This window comes from Amphibalanus amphitrite, unplaced genomic scaffold (assembly GCF_019059575.1).
Source record: "Amphibalanus amphitrite isolate SeventyFive unplaced genomic scaffold, NRLGWU_Aamphi_draft 000453F_arrow, whole genome shotgun sequence".
NCBI lineage: Eukaryota > Metazoa > Arthropoda > Thecostraca > Balanomorpha > Balanidae > Amphibalanus > Amphibalanus amphitrite.
This window is the reverse complement of record NW_024881947.1, coordinates 387,751-406,812: the sequence shown is the minus strand read 5'-3', so window position 1 is coordinate 406,812 and position 19,062 is coordinate 387,751. Positions and strand designations below refer to the sequence as shown.

General features: G+C 47.8%; 2 protein-coding genes across 2 annotated transcripts in view; one reads left to right on the top strand and one right to left on the bottom strand.

Annotated features, from left to right (window-relative positions):
• LOC122391758 overlaps positions 1-11,791 on the bottom strand; it is a 58,074-nt gene extending 46,283 nt beyond the window's left edge. Inside the window, exon 1 of the mRNA XM_043385985.1 lies at positions 11,581-11,791. The gene's annotated coding sequence lies outside the window, so the exon portion shown is untranslated. The remainder of the gene's footprint in view (positions 1-11,580) is intronic.
• Positions 1,035-9,111, top strand: LOC122391760 (sushi, nidogen and EGF-like domain-containing protein 1). The gene is made up of 3 exons (XM_043385988.1): positions 1,035-1,286; positions 6,012-6,140; positions 8,058-9,111. Exons 1-3 carry the CDS (start codon positions 1,257-1,259, stop codon positions 9,024-9,026), a joined length of 1,128 nt encoding a protein of 375 aa, XP_043241923.1. The 5' UTR covers positions 1,035-1,256; the 3' UTR covers positions 9,027-9,111.
• Positions 11,792-19,062: the final 7,271 nt, after the last annotated feature.

Sequence of the window (19,062 nt, the reverse complement as noted above, 5' to 3'; positions counted from 1 at the left end):
TATGGCAGCTCGCATTAGCCGCGAGTTTGCAGTCTTTTCGTAGTTTCAAGCGTTCAATCATGTCAATTTGATATTGGTCCCATGCATTAGGGTCGGTGTCAACTGTCAAGGTCACCTGAATGTCAGGTCAGGTCATTGCCATTCCCATTGATGTTTGATGACCTCGGTTCACGTTTTCGAGTTTTACATGTTTCTAGGATATGTTTTTAGCTGAATTCGAATTTAGCAACCATTTGCACAATTACGAAGTATTTTTGGTGCCCTCGTAACATGTTACGAAGCTGTCAGCGGCGGTTGGCACCTATTATCGAATACCCGACAGGACCCCTACTGACCTGACCTGACCCGACCCGACCTGGCCTAAATGCATGAAGACATCATCTGTGATCAAAAGTAAGATGACATCCGTGATCAGCACCCCGAAAACCCCATAGCAGCCACACTTTACGACGTTCTGACAGGTTCCGATTTTCCCGACTTTCGGGTCATTGACCTGACCTGGAAGGTCAACCAATGACCAAACACCTTAAAAATTGGGTATTACCGGCTCTCTCTCTCTCTCTCTCTCTCTCTCTCTCTCTCTCTCTCTCTCTCTCCTCTCTCGTTACGGCCGCAACACGCTCGTTTTTTCTCCGCGCGCGAAGCTCTAGCTCGATCAGTGGCCAAACGGCAAGGAATGTCCAACGACCCCCCCCCCCCCTCCCTTATACGTTCACGACTAGCAATATACCAATACGGGCTAGGGTTAAATATGTGGTAATTCGTTGATTTCTTTAATCATGCTCATTGCTTATAGCCTAGCATATTTTTTCATATTTTTACGATAAGGAGCTGCTAAGTTCTCATCATCGAAAATACTCAGTTGTGGTTTGGGGTTTAGGATTTATACTGCTAAAAATAGCATTTCAAGGAAAACTGCCAATTTTAGAGAACTAAGTTTACGTCTTAGAGAACTGCACATACATACGTCTCACGCTAATAAGGTCTGCTAACGACGTGACCTCAGCTATGATTGCGTCCTCTGAACCGGACTCGGGCTTGTGTCAGAAGAGATGGAGCGGTGGGTGCAGGTCAATAGAGGGTCGGCTCAGTTTGGCACAGACTCCGACTCTCGAGAAAGTTTGGAACTGGTTTGAGCCATGCCTGCCTGTTGCGACCGGTCTTAAGGAGAAGCGCTGCCTGCGCCATGGTTGTATTGTCGGCGTCATTTTGTCCGCGAGTTGGCCAAAGGCGGCACGCGGCGCTGACTCGCGGTCATGACGACGGCCAGGCTGATGCGAGTGCTGGTGAGTGCTCCGCGCGGCAGTGGACTATACGGACATTTAGGTACCCAACATGCTTGCATATCCCCATGTTTGAATGTTTATTTTTTATAAGTATATAAGTATATTATTTAAAATTAATAGTAAATATTCCTATAGTTATAACAATATATATTTAATAATTTACATATATAAAAATCAAAATGTCCGTATGTATGTATGTATGTAACGCGTCAGTCACGCTTGGCGGGCTATTGCTCCGGAACGGTGCGGGCTACGGGGGTGAAATTTTGGACTTAAGTCGGACGCGTGCATCTGTTTGTTGTATTAAATTTTGGTGGGGGCGCGCTCGCCGGTTTGCACGTGGCGGGCGCATCTTTGTGGGATTTTGGGCCGCGGCCGGTTTCGAGCAGACGGCACGCGCCTTAGGCTCAGTTTCTTCGCTGCGAAAATGAGGGAAATCAGAGCCGGCAGGTCGTTGACCTTTGGCAATGAATACCGGAACAGAGCACCACCGGCCAGGAGGAGTAACTAAATTTATTCTGGCAATAACTCGGCCGCTACTGGGCCGATTTTAATGAAAATTGATTCATTACGCTGCGCGTAATGCTGTCCCTCTTTACGCTGCGCGTAATGCTGTCCCTCTAGTTACTTATATAAAAATCAAAATGTCCGTATGTATGTATGTATGTAACGCGTCAGTCACGCTTGGCGGGCTATTGCTCGGGAACGGTGCGGGCTACGGAGGTGAAATTTTCGCGCCGAGTCGGACGCGTGCATCTGTTTGTCGTATTAAATTTTGGTGGGGGTGCGCTCGCCGGTTTGCACGTGGCGGGCGCATCTTTGCCGCATTTTGGGCCGCGGCCGGTTTCGAGCAGACGGCACGCGCCTTAGGCTCAGTTTCTTCGCTGCGAAAATGAGGGAAATCAGAGCCGGCAGGTCGTTGACCTTTGGCAATGAATACCGGAACAGAGCATCGCCGGCCAGGAGGAGACGCCAAATTTATTCTGGCAATAACTCGGCCGCTACTGGGCCGATTTTATTGAAACTTGATTAAATACGCTGCGCGTAATGCTGTCCCTCTTTACGCTGCGCGTAATGCTGTCCATCTAGTTTACATATATAAAAATCAAAATGTCCGTATGTATGTATGTATGTAACGCGTCAGTCACGCTTGGCGGGCTATTGCTCCGGATCGGTGCGGGCTACGGGGGTGAAATTTTGGGCGCAAGTCAGACGCGTGCATCTGTTTGTCGTATCAACTTTTCGAGGGGGTGCGTGCAGCAGTGTGCACGTGGCGGGCGCATCTTTGCAGCATTTTGGGCCGCGGCCGGCGCCGGGCAGAGAGCACGTGCCGTAGGCTCAGTTTCTTCGCTTTCAAAACTGAGGGAAATCAGAGCCGGAAGGTCACTGACCTTTGGCAATGAATACCGGAACAGGGCACCGCCGGCCAGGAGGAGACGCCAAATTTATTCTGGCAATAACTCGGCCGCTACTGGGCCGATTTTAATGAAAATTGATTCATTTTTTTGAATGAATCAATTTTGCGTAATCTGCGCGTAATGCTGTCCCTCTTTACGCTGCGCGTAATGCTGTCCCTCTAGTTAATTAATAATTATTATTATTATAATAATTTGACCTTAAGATTTTATGAACACTCTTTAACCTGGGAATTATCATTTGTAATATGCTTTGGTCTACTTCTTGTTAATGGACAATTTTTAGTTGCACGAAAATGGGAGGAAGTGTACGAAGGTGGACAATGTGCGCTTATATCATGGCATGGAGACCCTGAGTCCTATCTATATAGGGGAGACCCGGGAGGTATGGTCCCCCTGGAGGTATGGGCCATCGCAGTTTTGAAGAAGTGTTGCGTATTTTTACACATTTGACCGCGTAAGCTGGTAGCAGCCATTCCGTTATACAACCCACGTGATTTCCATAATCTTCCTCAGTCTTCTTTGGCAATGAGCGGTGATGAAGCATTTTTACCCTCTTCGAGTAAAATACTGTACATACAGAAAATTCGTGATAAATTTGAACCAGGCTCGTTTTATGATGTCAGACCAATGCTAACATAAAGTTTAAAGCATGCAAATTAAGACTGGATAGACAATATGAAGCTTTCTTGCAAGATTATGAGCTGAAATGCTGCGCAAAGTCTGGCGTCCTAACCGGGAGGTTCGGGCCACCCACCCCCGTTGATCCTAAAAAAAGATGCTTTCATGGAGTGTCATCTTCAATAACTTTTATTTTTGTCGCGCAAGGTTGAAAATTTAACTTCAAATTTCATTCGAACAGAAAAATGTTAATTTATTTTATTTCATGGTACTTACATGATTGAGTTTACCAAAATACATATGTGCCCAAGTGACGTCCATGAAGTAAGCTGTTGGCCGCTTATGCGGTTCCTGGGCTCTAAGAGAGATCAATGTAGATATATCAGCTGCGAGTATTGTTTTCATTGTCGAGAAAAGAATATGAAACATGGCACCGGCCCATACCTCCCGGGCCATGGCCCATACCTCCCGGTGTATTTTGATGGATCGAAAAAGCGCATGATTTATTTAAAGTTATTTCGAGACAAAATAGTTGATCCCAGATGCTTAATATCACGCACACTTTGCAGGCGAAAGGCAATTTCACGTACACAGAGTTAAAAACCGGGTCTAGCCACTGCCCACTGGAAGAAAATTGCCTTTTCATAAAACCGGCCCATACCTCCCGGGTCTCCCCTACTTGAATGTTAGGTACCCTCGTTTTGAGCAATTTTAATTTTCCTTTTAAATTTTATGATCCTGATTCGAGACCTGTCTCCTAAGCATGATGTAACCAGTGACAGAAACTTCTGCGGTAAACGAGATAAAGCTTGCGACAAAAACAGCACAGAAAAAGGTTTCACATTTGTGTTTACATTTGTATTGATCATGAAGAAGCTTAACAAGGAATAAAGCAATAGAAAAATGATGGCAATATGCATGTAAGCTTTCATTCACTGTTACATTTCCTTCGCTATGCGTCATTCCCTAAGATTTGGACGGAAGGATACAATGGAAAGATAATTAACCCGCGCCGGGCCGGTGCTCTGAGATTCCGCGCCGGGCCGGGGGGAGGGGTGTCTGAACACCCCCCCCCCCCTTCTAACTCGGCTCCTGGGCCACGTAGCGACACGCGGTAAGCGGCAATCGAAAGAACGTCCAAAATAAGGACGAAAACACTTCGGTCATTTTTTGGGTCAGGTCAAAGGTCAGGTCACCAGAGGTCACCAAAGGTAAAATGTTGACTATTTCAACATTTTGGAAATTGCCAACGGCTATCTCGGGAACGGGTAGAGCTACAGCGCCGCGGAAAAGCGCATTCGATAGCCCTTTTACAGACCTTTCTGAGTAATGTTCTCAGATTTGACCTCAGGTCAACGGTTTAGCCTCCAGAGGGCAAATACTCCAAAAATAGCCGTTTTTTCGAAAAGCGTTTTTCGGCAATAACTTTTGACTCAAAAGAGCCATGACATTACTTTTGCCAGCATCGTGTTCCTCTTGTCGAGACGCGTCGAATGAACTATCATTTGACCTTGAAAGGTCAATTTGAAAATTTGACCTCAGGTCAAGGTCATGACCTGACCGGAAAAGGTCATGTTGCATATCAGTCGATCCGCAACGTCGAGCCGAACACATCTAAGGCGTTTTCAGCGGTCTAGCACACCTCTATCAGAAGTTATTAGCGAAAAAATGTTAGATTCTGTTCGTGACCTGAGATGACCTCGGGGACATAACGAGGGGTCACAGTTGCCATTTTCCGGTTCAGTGTGTCAATTTTACCTACATTTCGATGTTTGAGAGTGTCTAGAATAGCGTTCGTGCAAAACAGACGCTTTTCAATTTTCTCCCTTTGACTTATAATGGAGAGGCCGCAAAATTGACCTGACCTTAGGTCACCGATATCAAAATTCCGAGATATAAATTTTATAGATACTGTTGCTCTAATCAATCGCTGAAAGTTTCAAGGCAATCAATCAATCGGTGTAGCTATGACAAGCATTCTTATTTTTTCTGAGGTTAGGTCACTTGGCGTGACCTGGTGACCTGACCTAAGGCGACCTGAGTCTGGAATTTTTACAACATGTGCGGAAACGATGCCCAAACAGGTGTGCCAAAAACGGCGGCGCGGAGCGCCGCCGTTTTTGAGATATCTGCGAAAAACCGCAGGGGGGGTGTTCAAACACCCCCCCCCCCCGGCCCGGCGCGGGTTTACAAATCAAAAGTGAAAGATAAGAATCAGCCTGGACGATGTGATAAGTTTTAAAGTTCTGAGGCCTCTTGCACCAAAAACCTTTTGCACCAATTCTTAGATACTGCTGTGCTGGACACCCACTCCAAAACTTCTGTGACAATTTACCTATAAATTCTGCCAAGCACCTGTCCTGTACGTTTACGTTATGAGAACGTGCTAAAGAATTTACCACCGTAGAATGGCTAACTATGAAATTGGTTTTTCGATGCTACCTAGCAAGGTATTTTGGTGCAAGAGGCCTCTGATTAAATAAGCGGATCAGCACACGCCTCATGCCTGAAGATATATGTTGTTGAGTGCTCTCGCGAGGAACATATTGTTATGATATTGTTTAATACTTGCTAATGACCTTTTTTCTCGAATAAAGAAATATATCACTTTCGTCTTTTGAATATGCCTTGAGGGAAAGGTCAAGAACAAATATTCAACGACGTCTAATGCTGCCTAATTTGTCCGCAGGTAGTTTGTGCCGTCATACACTCTGGCTTCCAGATATCACAGGATGACCAGACACGAAGGGGCCGCTTCTGGGGCATATTTAGCTCACTGTTCAATACCCCACAGCCGAAACAGCCGAACCGCTGTCAGGTGAGTCTGCAGCCTCTGTCCGACTTCCGAGGGTGTGAAGTTTTTTTCACCGGTGTGTCAGCTTACTAAAATCAAACACTTGTGACTTCTGGTTTAATGGCATGACTTTGTTCTCTTTGGGTCATCTAATAGCCAAGTTGATCAGAACTTGTGTCCAAGCTACGTGGCAATTATCCGATGAACCAATAGTGTCATGCTTATTGGAAACGTTTGACTACCCAATGAACATCTGGTACATATACGAGTATAAATCAATAATTTGGATTGGGTACAGAATGACGGTACAATGTGCATGCTATTTATATCTGTCCAATAAAACAATGAACTAATAATCGCATGCACATTGCAAATGAATGAATACATGAATACTGAAAAGCGCATATGTGCCTTTATTGTGGTAAGGGAAGGTGGGGCACGACGGACCACCAGTCTTCCCGGCTTAACTGACTTTTCCCGACTCGCTTGATCAATGTTATCAGGAGTTATTAATGAAAAGCTCCAAAAACCTTAATGACGTCATATGTGACGTCACACAAGGGCAACAATGCAAACACAAGCATCATAAGCATTAACCCGCGCCCTGATGGGGGGCATTTTGGCCCCACCCCCTGTGGTTTTCTTTAATAGCGATAAAACGGCGGCGCGTAGCGCCGCCAAATTTTCAGTACCTTCCCGGGTATCAATTTTACACCTTCACACACAACATTTCAAGTTACAGGTCACCTTAGGTCAGGAGTTATTGAGGTCAAACTGAGGCGATGTTCGAGAAAAAAATGAGCAAAAAACATGACATCTTGAAACGCTCACAAAATCTACAGTTAACAAGCAATTTCAAAGTTCTTTATGTGGTTGTTTAGAGAAAAGAAGGCGCTACAAAACTGCTATCTTGGATTTTCAAAATTATGGGATTTCATCCCAAAAATAAAAAAACGATTTTTTTTTTAAAGAAGAAACTCACAAAATTCCCAAAACTTTTTCGAATTTGGAAAAACGTAATATATATGATATCCCTGCGCTCTCTTATCTACATGCCAAATTTTAGATCGATACCTCCTTTTTTGGTCAAGTTATAGCGAAAAAACTGCTCAAAATTGATGACGTCAAATTTTTTAACTCCATTTTTAGCAATTCTAGACCACGTAGCGCCAAACAAAGACTACCATTAGAATCCCCGTGACAAGCTGCAATCGATACCCATTTTATGCAAAAATATTAACTTTAAAATTTGACCTTATTTGACCTGACCTTGACCTGACCTTCACCAGAACATAACCTAAACAGGCCCCGAAGGCTGACTGACCCACATAATCGCATTTGTCATGTAAAATGGATTATAAAACATGCATCACATGATATTTTCATATTTTGACCCTCAGTGACCTGACCTCTGTGACCTGACCTGGTATCAGTGACCTCAAATAGCAAAATATATGTTTTATGGACAAGTACCTACCGATGATTTTCAATGACATGCATTTTACTCGATTTTACAATGCATTTCTTGAGATGCCCGTTAACGGTGAAAATTCGACATTTGACCTGACCTGTGACGTCATCGGTTAGACCAAGGTCAATGAAATTGGGTCACAAGGTAGTTCCCCGTTGGAGCTATCCAGTGCCGTTTGCCGCTTGTTATGTTGCGTGGTTCTCGAGATCTTAGGGGGGGATCCCCCCCCCATCAGACTGCGTTGCTCGGCAGACCCCAACGGGGTTGGATAGCCCCTGCTGGGGCTATCCAACACTGTTCGCCGCTTGTCGCTATGTTGCGTGGTTCTCGAGATCTCAGGGCGGGCAAATTGGTCCCCCCCCCCCAACAGGGCGCGTTGCTCGGCAGACCCCAACGGGGCGCGGGTTAACCTTGTTAGCCCTGTGAGCGACGTTTCCTGGTTAGCTCACCCAACCCTGTTTTTTTCGCAGGGACAACTGTGCAACATTGTGTTTGTGACTCCCGTCACTGCGAAGCCGGCCCCCAGGCCTCATGTAGCGGTAATCAGGCCTTATGTACCAGCAATCAAGCCTCATGTAGCAGCCTCGGTGCACACGCCCCCACAAATCCAGCCTCATGCCGCAGCAGTCAAGCCCCACGTAGCAGCCTCTGTGCACACGCCTTCAACAATCAAGCCTCAGTGTTCGGCGTACCAGCCGTGCGCCACCGGCCACTGCCACGGCGGGCGCTGTGTGATCTGCGCGCACGACGCGCACTGCGGCGCCGGTCTGGTGTGCGCTCACTACCAGTGTGTGCCCTGTGCACGCGACGAGCACTGTGCTGGAGCCGCCGTCTGCGAGCGGCAGCAGTGCGTGCGCTGCCGCGGCGACCGCGACTGCCCGCGCGGCCACGCCTGCCGGCAGCAGCAGTGTCAGCGCAGCGCCGAGTGTCTCACCGCCGCCGACTGCCCCGCCGGACGCTTCTGTGAGAAGGAGAAGTGCGAGAAGAAGCGGCCGACGCTGTCGCCCTGCTCGGAGGACGGCCAGTGCTGGTCCAATATCTGCCAGCGCGGCGAACGCTGCGTCGACTGCAACGGCTCCGGCGACTGCCCGGCCGGCTTCTTCTGCGACTTTTTCCGGTGCCGCCCGCTGGGGCTGTTCGACGAGTCGTGCCGGGCAGACGACCACTGTCTGTCGAACCGCTGCAGCCGGCTCAACCGCTGCGTACTCTGCGAGACGAAGGCCGACTGCGCGACGACAGAGTTCTGCTCCACCGAGGGTGTGTGCCAGGCACAGGGCAACCTCCTCGACCTGTGTTACCACAACGAGGAGTGCCGCAGCAGCATGTGCGGGGCCAGCGGGTACTGCGTCCAGTGCCGCCGCCACACCGACTGTCCGACCAGCATGACCTGTGCGAGCGGCGTGTGTCAGGTGGGCGGAACTGGCGGCGGTGACCGCTGAGAGCCGCGACAGCGAGAGGCGGCGCCGGGGTAGACTGTGCTAACTGAGGGTCAACTGTCCGCTGAACTAGTCAGCTAGGCCAAACTAGGAGCGGTTGGACGTTGGATGTGTTTTTTCACTCGACTTCAGCTCAGAATGGAGCAGTGATATCACTAAGCATATGAGCAGTCAACTCACTAATCTCGCCTGTTAATGAATGAAGCGCCGTGAGCGGAGCTGGGTCCAATGAAGATCAGTGTGTGACAAGCTTGTCAAACCGATAAATGGATGATGTATAACATTCGTAGTGCAAGATAAATCTAAACCCTTTCTTGATAAGTAGCATTCAGTTTTCTTGTCTGAAGTCTGTCCACTTCAAAAGCGGAGAAAGGTTTTGGATACACGACTGATAACTTCAGTGTCATCATACTGCATATGCAACATCATCGTGCTTCATTTATTAAATTGGGTTATATTCACACGGGTGAATCAGAATGATACGTAGATGTTTTGTGAAAAGAGCTTCCTTGCGTTCATTTACAAATCACAACGTCACGCAATGACTTGATTAGCTTTTGGCTCGTTATTGAAACCAAGGTATTCAAGGAGAAGGCCAAACAAGATTGTCCAGATTGTAGGTATTTATGAGTTGCTCGCATGCACCTAAGTTTCTCTTTTAGATGCTTGGCTAAATAACATCAATCGTATTGACAAAGGCGAGCCTTTTTAAGGAGCCTGCTATCCAGTATGCATTAGCACATTGCTTTGTGCAACTGATGCAAGGAGAAATCACGATTGGCTGTCCGGACCATAGGCGTGATGAGGATGTTTATTGATTAACGAGTGGTTGGTAAGAGGCTTGCCGTCGTGCCGGTCTCGGTGGAAAGTTGGGAATTCACCGAGTTCCTGCGCCGTGAGATCAGCGGCGCTGCGACGTGCTCTCAAAGAACAGAGCTGCCCCGGCCGAGAGCAGAATTTCCGAACGTCACGCACCATATAACCTCCGTCATCCTACGGCACGCCGCGCCGGAACTGGAGTGGGAGGAAATGAGATACCTGAGTTTGAGGTCCACATGACAAATCAATACGACAGGATTCTCGTTAGCATGCTGGGGAAACCAGTCTCTTACAGGCTGCAACATGGACATTTGAAGACGTGAGGATTGACTGATACATCCGGCAGAGAGAAGCGATGAGTCAACACTTACATAAGTCGGTGGTCAGTGGACATGGATATCAGCAACCGTTACCGCACTGTGCCGCTGGCCCGCTACAACAATATACCATAGGCTTTAGAACCGACAGCCGAGGGCCGGACACTGCCGCGATTGTCCACTCGCGCACACAGCTCTCGCTATTCTACGCCCGTGACTTTCAGCACGGAGAACCTCCATCCCTGGCCTCTAGCAGAGAATGACTATCCTCAGCGAGTGATTCTGAACTATAAAAAAAAAGTTCGTTTTTTTTCAAAAGGACGCTGGCTCAAAGTTCAATATCGAAGCTCTCACGTGAGTTTTGGCAGCTTCAGCGTCTGGCCAAGAATTTCTTACCGAAAAAATAATCGATTTCAGATTGTGCACGGTAAGTAGATGGAAATTGTTTCCTAAAAATGAACATACTTTGATGACGTCACTGGTGGCAGCAGGCACCCAAATGTCCGTGCAATGGGACAAGTGTCAACGAATTTAGGTGAAACTTAGATTTTAAATGTTGCCGAGCTTATAATCGAGTAAGCGGTTCCGTCCATGATAGTTATAAGTTACATTGCAATACATGTTCGACAGCAAAACGTCACCACTGTTCTCATATCTGGTTCCAAAACGCACATATGGAATTGATCGGGAAGAAATCACATGTTAAAATTAGTCGACGCTCGATTTTCTCAGGTTCAGTTTTTGCTCGTTTTGCTCGCTAAAACACGTGCTTGTTCGAAAAACATACTTGGAGCCAGCGTCCTTTTGAAAAAAAACGAACTATAGTAGAACGTTTGAATAAACCGAAAACCGTATCCAGGGCCCAATCTTACCAAATGCCGTGAATGCGCATTCACGGCATTTCATTTGGTCAGGTAACATTCAAAACTATTCAACATTCATTTATTCATTCGTTCGGGCAACATTCATAATCATTCTCGGCACCAAAATCATTGGACAAGATTAGCTGAGTGTAAATAAAAGGGATATCATTGATATCAGTGCCATAAACTCCGGCGCGTGCTGCCAAATCCTATTCCGGCATTGGCAAGATTGGGCCCAGGTTTGCAGATCCCTCAATTCCTGTTCCAGTCTAGTTAAACCGCCTCCGCGCCAGGGTAGTGGTACGATTGTATAGGATCTATAGAGGCAGGGGAGCTAGGACGGTTTTGTGCACCTTCTTATTTGGCTCTGGGCTCCTGCGAACTATAGAAGTGGCATTCGAGGCCACCAAAAGTCAAGAAAGACACTTTCATTATGTCTTAGGTTAGGTCAAAGGTCTCACATATACGACCGATGTATGGTTCACTGCACACTGAATACAGTACCTACACGTGACACAACGACAACAGGATAAGTGAACATTCAGCTCAGCTACAAACCTGTTTAGATGCGACGGTATCCGTTTTCTCCTCGTGTTCTCAAGCGAAATGCACGTGAACACCGTCACCCTATCAGCACTGAGAGGCAGAACCCCTATCTCGCGGTCCTTGGTCAGTTACTGGTTATGTCACTCCCGCACGATCATGAGCTCCCGACTTATCGACCTTCGGCGCTCGTCTGTCCCCAGTTGTCGCGGCGCGCCCCGGTACTGGCCTTGAGCGCCAGACTACGCCTACTTTACCGTCCCCGGTCCCACCCCTCCCACTGTCGACCTTGAAAAGCCCTAGCTGGTCGATTCAGTTGCCATGGCAGTGCTGGAGGGCCAGTGAAGCCGAGAGGATGTTCGTCGTCGCGCTGCTGTAATGCCTCGACAAAGTTTCAAGAGCCATCTTGTTTTGTGCGAAAGAGGCATTCATGCATGGAATGTTCGCCCGTAAACTTAGGGTATGGTCAATGGTGTAACAGTTGGTCTACATTGAGTGTTCGATCCGCCTCTGCGGAATGACTCGGGTCCTGGCCGAGTGCATGCGGTCCGTCGGGCGCGGAGTGGAACGGGCTGCCCCGCCACCTGTCTGTCGGTGGGTGAACTATTACTTCCGCAGAGCACGGATTGCTGATCTGACTGCTCTTCTGAGCTGGTAATCCAGGGTAGCTAATGAGGGTGAAAGGCAAGTTTCTACATTTGACCTGACCTTTCGTCTTATTAGTGTCATCTCAATGAGGCCGATTGATTTATTGTCGTTTTTTCTCAACTCTCCAAAACCTGTCGTTTCCGGAGCTAGCAGGGCGTGGGAAGTAGGGGAAAGTGGGGTAAGACGGGCATGGAGCCATTTTTCGGCCAGTTAGGAACATCATAGAAACAAGAAACTGAGTGAAAACCTTTTTTAGACATTTTACTTCCATTTGCTACAAGATGAGACTTAGAACTGATTCAACAAATAAACTGCAGCTATTTTTTCAAAACCTTGCAAAAACCCATCTTACCCCACCCCATGGGGTAAGACGGTCACATGGGTAGGGCAAGACGGCCAGCTTCTTTCACCGACCAGCACAGCTCGCAACAAATGCCCGAGATTAGTCGCACTGATACAGTCGCTCGTTGGTCTCAAGTGCTTCGGAAATGATGTCCGTCAAGACAGCCCATATTCAGCCCAGATTCAGCCCGGATTCAGCCCAGATTCGGGACACCTCCAATCAAGCTGAAACTCGCACACAATGTAGGCCATGACATGCCGAATCCACAGTCAAAGTCATTCGGTGGCACTCCCAGCCGTTTGACCTACAGAGGTCAGCAAAGGTCACGTGGCCCAAATTTGCACAGCAGATTGTGGCCCACCCAGTAGAGCTAGAGCGCTAAAAATGGCACCAATCGACTCGCCAGCATCTAATCTTACTTTCCCAACACTCATTTGACCTCTCAAGGTCATGCGATGACCTAAGGTCATTTGTGGGCTATATCGAAAATACACTTGCACAGCAGTTTTCGAGTAGAGAAATTGACCGAATTCCAAATCAAAGCACATCATCGGGTAGCCCATAGGCCGTAGTAACTTTCCTTAAAAACTGCTTTTCGATATGTGACCCTGTTTGACCTCGGCAGGTCAAAATGTGCAAATATACGACACTCCATACGTGGCAGCCTGGATTCAGCCCAGATTCGGGACATCTCCGATCAAGCTGAAAATCGCACACAATGTAGGTCCTGATATGCCCAATCCACAGTCCAAGTCATTCGGTGGCACTCCCAGCCGTTTGACCTACAGAGGTCAGCAAAGGTCACGTGGCCCAAATTTGCACAGCAGATTGTGGCCCACCCAGTAGAGCTAGAGCGCTAAAATGGCACCAATCGACTCCCCAGCATCTAATCTTACTTTCCTAACACTCATTTGACCTCTCAAGGTCATGCGATGACCTAAGGTCATTTGTGGGCTATGTCGAAAATACACTTGCACAGCAGTTTTCGAGTAGAGGGATTGATCGAATTCCAAATCAAAGCACATCATCGGGTAGCCCATGGGCCGTAATAACTTTTCTTAAAAACCGCTTCTCGATATGTGACCCCGTTTGACCTCGGCAGGTCAAAGTGTGCAAATAAACGACACTCCAATACGTCGCAGCCCGGATTCAGCCCAGATTCGGGACATCTCCGATCAAGCTGAAAATGGCACACAATGTAGGTCCTGACATGCCCAATCCACAGTCCGAGTCATTCGGTGGCACTCCCAGCCGTTTGACCTACAGAGGTCAGCAAAGGTCACGTGACCCAAATTTGCACAGCAGATTGTGGCCCACCCAGTAGAGCTAGAGCGCTAAAAATGGCACCAATCGACTCGCCAGCATCTAATCTTACTTTCCCAACACTCATTTGACCTCTCAAGGTCATGCGATGGCCTAAGGTCATTTGTGGGCTATGTCGAAAATACACTTGCACAGCAGTTTTCGAGTAGAGGGATTGACCGAATTCCAAATCAAAGCACATCATCGGGTAGCCCTTGGGCCGTAGTAACTTTCTTAACAAACCGCTTTTCGATATGTGACCCCGTTTGACCTCGGCAGGTCAAAATGTGAAAATAAACGACACTCCATACGTCGCAGCCCGGATTCAGCCCAGATTCGGGACATCTCCGATCAAGCTGAAAATCGCAACCAATGTAGGTCTTGACATGCCCAATCCACAGTTCGAGTCATTCGGTGGCACTCTCAGCCGTTTGACCTACAGAGGTCAGCAAAAGTCACGTGGCACAAATTTGCACAGCAGATTGTGGCCCACCCAGTAGAGCTAGAGCGCTAAACATGGAACCAATCTACTCGTCAGCATCTAATCTTACTTTCCCAACACTCACTTGACCTCTCAAGGTCATGCGATGACCTAAGGTCATTTGTGGGCTATGTCGAAAATACACTTGCACAGCAGTTTTCGAGTAGAGGGATTGACCGAATTCCAAATCAAAGCACATCATCGGGTAGCCCATAGGCCGTAGTAACTTTCCTCAAAAACCGCTTCTCGATATGTGACCTCGTTTGACCTCGGCAGGTCAAAATGTGCAAATAAACGACACTCAATACGTCGCAGCCCGGATTCAGCCCAGAATCGGGACACCTTCGAGCAAGCTGAAACTCGCCCACAATGTAGGTAGGCCATGACATGTCCAATCCACGGTCCAAGTAATTCGGCGGCACTCCTAGCCGTTTGACCTACAGAGGTCGGCAAAGGTCAAGTGGCCCAAATTTGCAAGTGTATTTTCGACATAGCCCACAAATGACCTTAGGTCATCGCATGACCTTGAGAGGTCAAATGAGTCTTGGGAAAGTAAGATTAGATGCTGGCGAGTCGATTGGTGCCATTTTTAGCGCTCTAGCTCTACTGGGTGGGCCACAATCTGCTGTGCAAATTTGGGCCACGTGACCTTTGCTGACCTCTGTAGGTCAAACGGCTGGGAGTGCCACCGAATGAGTTGGACTGTAGATTGGACATGTCATGGCCTACATTGTATGCGAGTTTCAATTTGATCGGAGGTGTCCCGAATCTGGGCTGAATCCGGGCTGTGACATATGGAGTGTCGTTTATTTGCACATTTTGACCTGCCGAGGTCAAACGGGATCACATATCGAGAAGCAGTTTTCAAGGAAAGTTACTACGGCCTATGGGCCGTAGGTGCTTTGATTTGGAATTCGGTCAATCCCTCTCGAAAACTGCTGTGCAAGTGTATTTTCGACATAGCCCACAAATGACCTTAGGTCATCGCATGACCTTGAGAGGTCAAATGAGTTTTGGGAAAGTAAGATTAGATGCTGGCGAGTCGATTGGTGCCATTTTTAGCGCTCTAGCTCTACTGGGTGGGCCACAATCTGCTGTGCAAATTTGGGCCACGTGACCTTTGCTGACCTCTGTAGGTCAAACCGCTGAGAGTGCCACCGAATGACTCTGACTGTGGATTGGGCATGTTAGCACCTACATTGTGTGCGATTTTCAGCTTGATCGGAGATCTCCCGAATCTGGGCTGAATCCGGGCTGCGACGTATGGAGTGTCGTTTATTTGCACATTTTGACCTGCCGAGGTCAAACGGGGTCACATATCGAAAAGCGTTTTTTTAGGAAAGCTACTACGGCCTACGGGCTACCCGATGATGTGCTTTGATTTGGAATTTGGTCAATCCCTCTACTCGAAAACTGCTGTGCAATTGTATTTTCGACATAGCCCACAAATGACCTTAGTTCATCGCATGACCTTGAGAGGTCAAATGAGTGCTGGGAAAGTAAGATTAGATGCTGGCGAGTCGATTGGTGCCATTTTTAGCGCTCTAGCTCTACTGGGCGGGCCACAATCTGCTGTGCAAATTTGGGCCACGTGACCTTTGCTGACCTCTCTAGGTCAAACGGCTGGGAGTGCCGCCGAATGACTTGGTCTGTGGATTGGGCATGTCATGGCCTACATTGTGTGCGAGTTTCAGCTTGATCGGTGGTGTCCCGATTCTGGGCTGAATCCGGGCTGTGACGTATTGAGTGTCGTTTATTTACACATTTTGACCTGCCGAGGTCAAACGGGGTCACATATCGAGAAGCAGTTTTTGAGAAAAGTTACTAAGGCCTATGGGCTATCCGATGATGTGCTTTGATTTGGAATTCGGTCAATCCCTCTACTCGAAAACTGCTGTGCAAATGTATTTTCGACATAGCCCAAAAATGACCTTAGGTCATCGCATGACCTTGAGAGGTCAAATAAGTGTTTAGAAAGTAAGATTAGATGCTCGCGAGTCGATTGGTGCCATTTTTAGCGCTCTAGCTCTACTGGGTGGGCCACAATCTGCTGTGCAAATTTGGGCCACGTGACCTTTGCTGACCTCTGTAGGTTAAACGGCTAGGAGTGCCGCCGAATGACTTGGACTGTGGATTGGGCATGTCATGGCCTACATTGTGTGCGATTTTCAGCTTGATAGAAGATGTCCCGAATCTGGGCTGAATCCGGGCTGCGACGTATGGAGTGTCGTTTATTTGCACATTTTGACCTGCCGAGGTCAAACGGGGTCACATATCGAAAAGCGGTTTTTCAGGAAAGTTACTACGGCCTATGGGCTACCCGATTATGTGCTTTGATTTGGAATTCGGTCAATCCCTCTACTCGAAAACTGCTGTGCAAGTGTATTTTCGACATAGCCCACAAATGACCTTAGGTCATCGCATGACCTTGAGAGGTCAAATGAGTGTTGGGAAAGTAAGATTAGATGCTGGCGAGTCGATTGGTGCCATTTTTAGCGCTCTAGCTCTACTGGGTGGGCCACAATCTGCTGTGCAAATTTGGGCCACGTAACCTTTGCTGACCTCTGTAGGTCAAACGGCTGGGAGTGCCGCCGAATGACTTGGACTGTGGATTGGGCATGTCATGGCCTACATTGTGTGCGAGTTTCAGCTTGGTCGGAGGTGTCCCGAATCTGGACTGAATCCGGGCTGAATCTGGGCTGAATATGGGCTGTCTTGATCAACATTCGGAAATGGCAGTATACGAAATTCGTGCAGAAGGCGTATGCTCGTACATAGGCCCTAGTTCAGAAGCCATGTAGAACCGTTTTTCACATTCATTATTCGAGAATAAACTGTGCCGAAGGAATATCGCTAGCATGTCTGTGAGTATCGGAATCGAACATATTCTTATTAGAAATGCTTCTTTTTTCCTACAGCAACAAAAATATTTTCACCATTACAGACCCATGGGATTCAAAGTTCCGTCTTACCCCAAACTCAATGTCAGAATTTCAGAACGATTTTCCTCTGTGGGCAATTTGATGCAGACAAAGCAACTCCGCGGTAAATGAACACTGGTGGCATATGAGTGTACCACCAGTGATTGCGAGTTTTTAACTCTATAGTGCTGCACACAAAAGCTTGCACAATACATTATGGATGTTTTCAATGAAATGAGTGTTTTAAAGAAATCAAAATAAAAGATTATCGACTAAACACAAATTTACCAGACTTCAATGGTGGTGTGTAGTGGGAAAGGCAGTTCTGGTCCTAATTTTTCTCGCTCGTAGCGCTATTGGTTTGGTCTGCAGAAGGGGTGCCCGTCTTACCTACCCTGACCGTCTTACCCCACTTTCCCCTAATGATACCCTACCCTACTTACTTTGTCTCACGGAAGTCCAGTTCGACATAATCGGCTTGATTTCAACCCTCGCCCGTATTGGTCTTTTTACAGCGTACCGGCCACCGGGTCCGTGGACCCCTGCCGTTCGGCGTTCTCGGTCCCTAATCAAGCTTGAGATTCGGAGAAAAAAGCGCGTGTTGCCCGTGATGCGAGGAAGTCGATAATACCCAATTTTAAGGTCCTAGATTATTGTTTGACCACCTTCCAGGTCAGGTTAACCCTCGCCCGCTCATGCCATTTTCTTATCCTATAACGCATTACGCACATGGGGGGGGGGGGGGTGCCAACTGCCACCCGCGCCATTTCGTTCCTGATTGAGATAGAGCTTCGCAGCAAAGACCAACAAATTCTTTGGGAAGAGATGAATCCAATAGTACCCAATTTTACGTCATCAGGTCAGTCATTGACCTTCCAGCCTTCCAGGTCAGATGAAACTAAAAAAAGTTGCTAATTGAGGTCACTTTTGGGATCTTTAACCCTCGCCGGCCGATGGGGGGGGGATGGCGGGTGCCGCCCCTCACCCATAAGTTTTTTTCGCGATAGCTCCGAACACGCTGGCAATAGAGAGCTGAAACTTGGCATACCTGACCTTTCATTCAAGCCGGATGTTTTGACACCAACCGCGTTTTCAAGTCAGGTCAAGTCACTGACCTATGACGTCATAAGTGAACCTCTGCAGGGTCTTCAGATGTCGCAACTTCGCAACGCCCTCACTGCCAGAGGAGGTGTCACAGAGAAATGAAACTTGCAGGATCTAGTATCCATTACGAGTCCCACAACTTGTATATCTCGGATTTTCCCTAAACGTCATATGAGGTCAGGTCATTTTCGTGACCTCACCATTACCTATAAGTCAATAGGGAAAAATGAAAACTGCTATTCTGGCGCCGGGAACGATCTCCAACTATCTCAAGCACACAAAATCGTGATTTGGTGCACTCCTTGCAAGGTTCGATGCGTCACTTTTGCAATGTCGACCTTGTGTGACGTCATTAGGGTCATATTAGTTTTTCGTCAATAACTCCCGATCAAATTGAGCTAGCGAGGCGGGAAAGCCACCAATTGACTCAAGAAGACCTGCCGAATCGAATGATATGCGACATGACCTCCTTCGACCAAGTTCGTGACCTAGGGGGCGCTGACCTGACCGTAGCTGAGGTCAACACCCAAATTTGACCTCAACCAAACAAAGAGTATATCATTCGACGCGCCTGAGCGAGGCGAACACGATGCTTCCAAAATCGCGGCTCTGCGGCCGTTTTCCCGAAGTTATTTGCCAAAAACGGATCCGTACCTTGGGGCACTTGACCTGACCTCAGAGGTCACCGGTTGACCTAG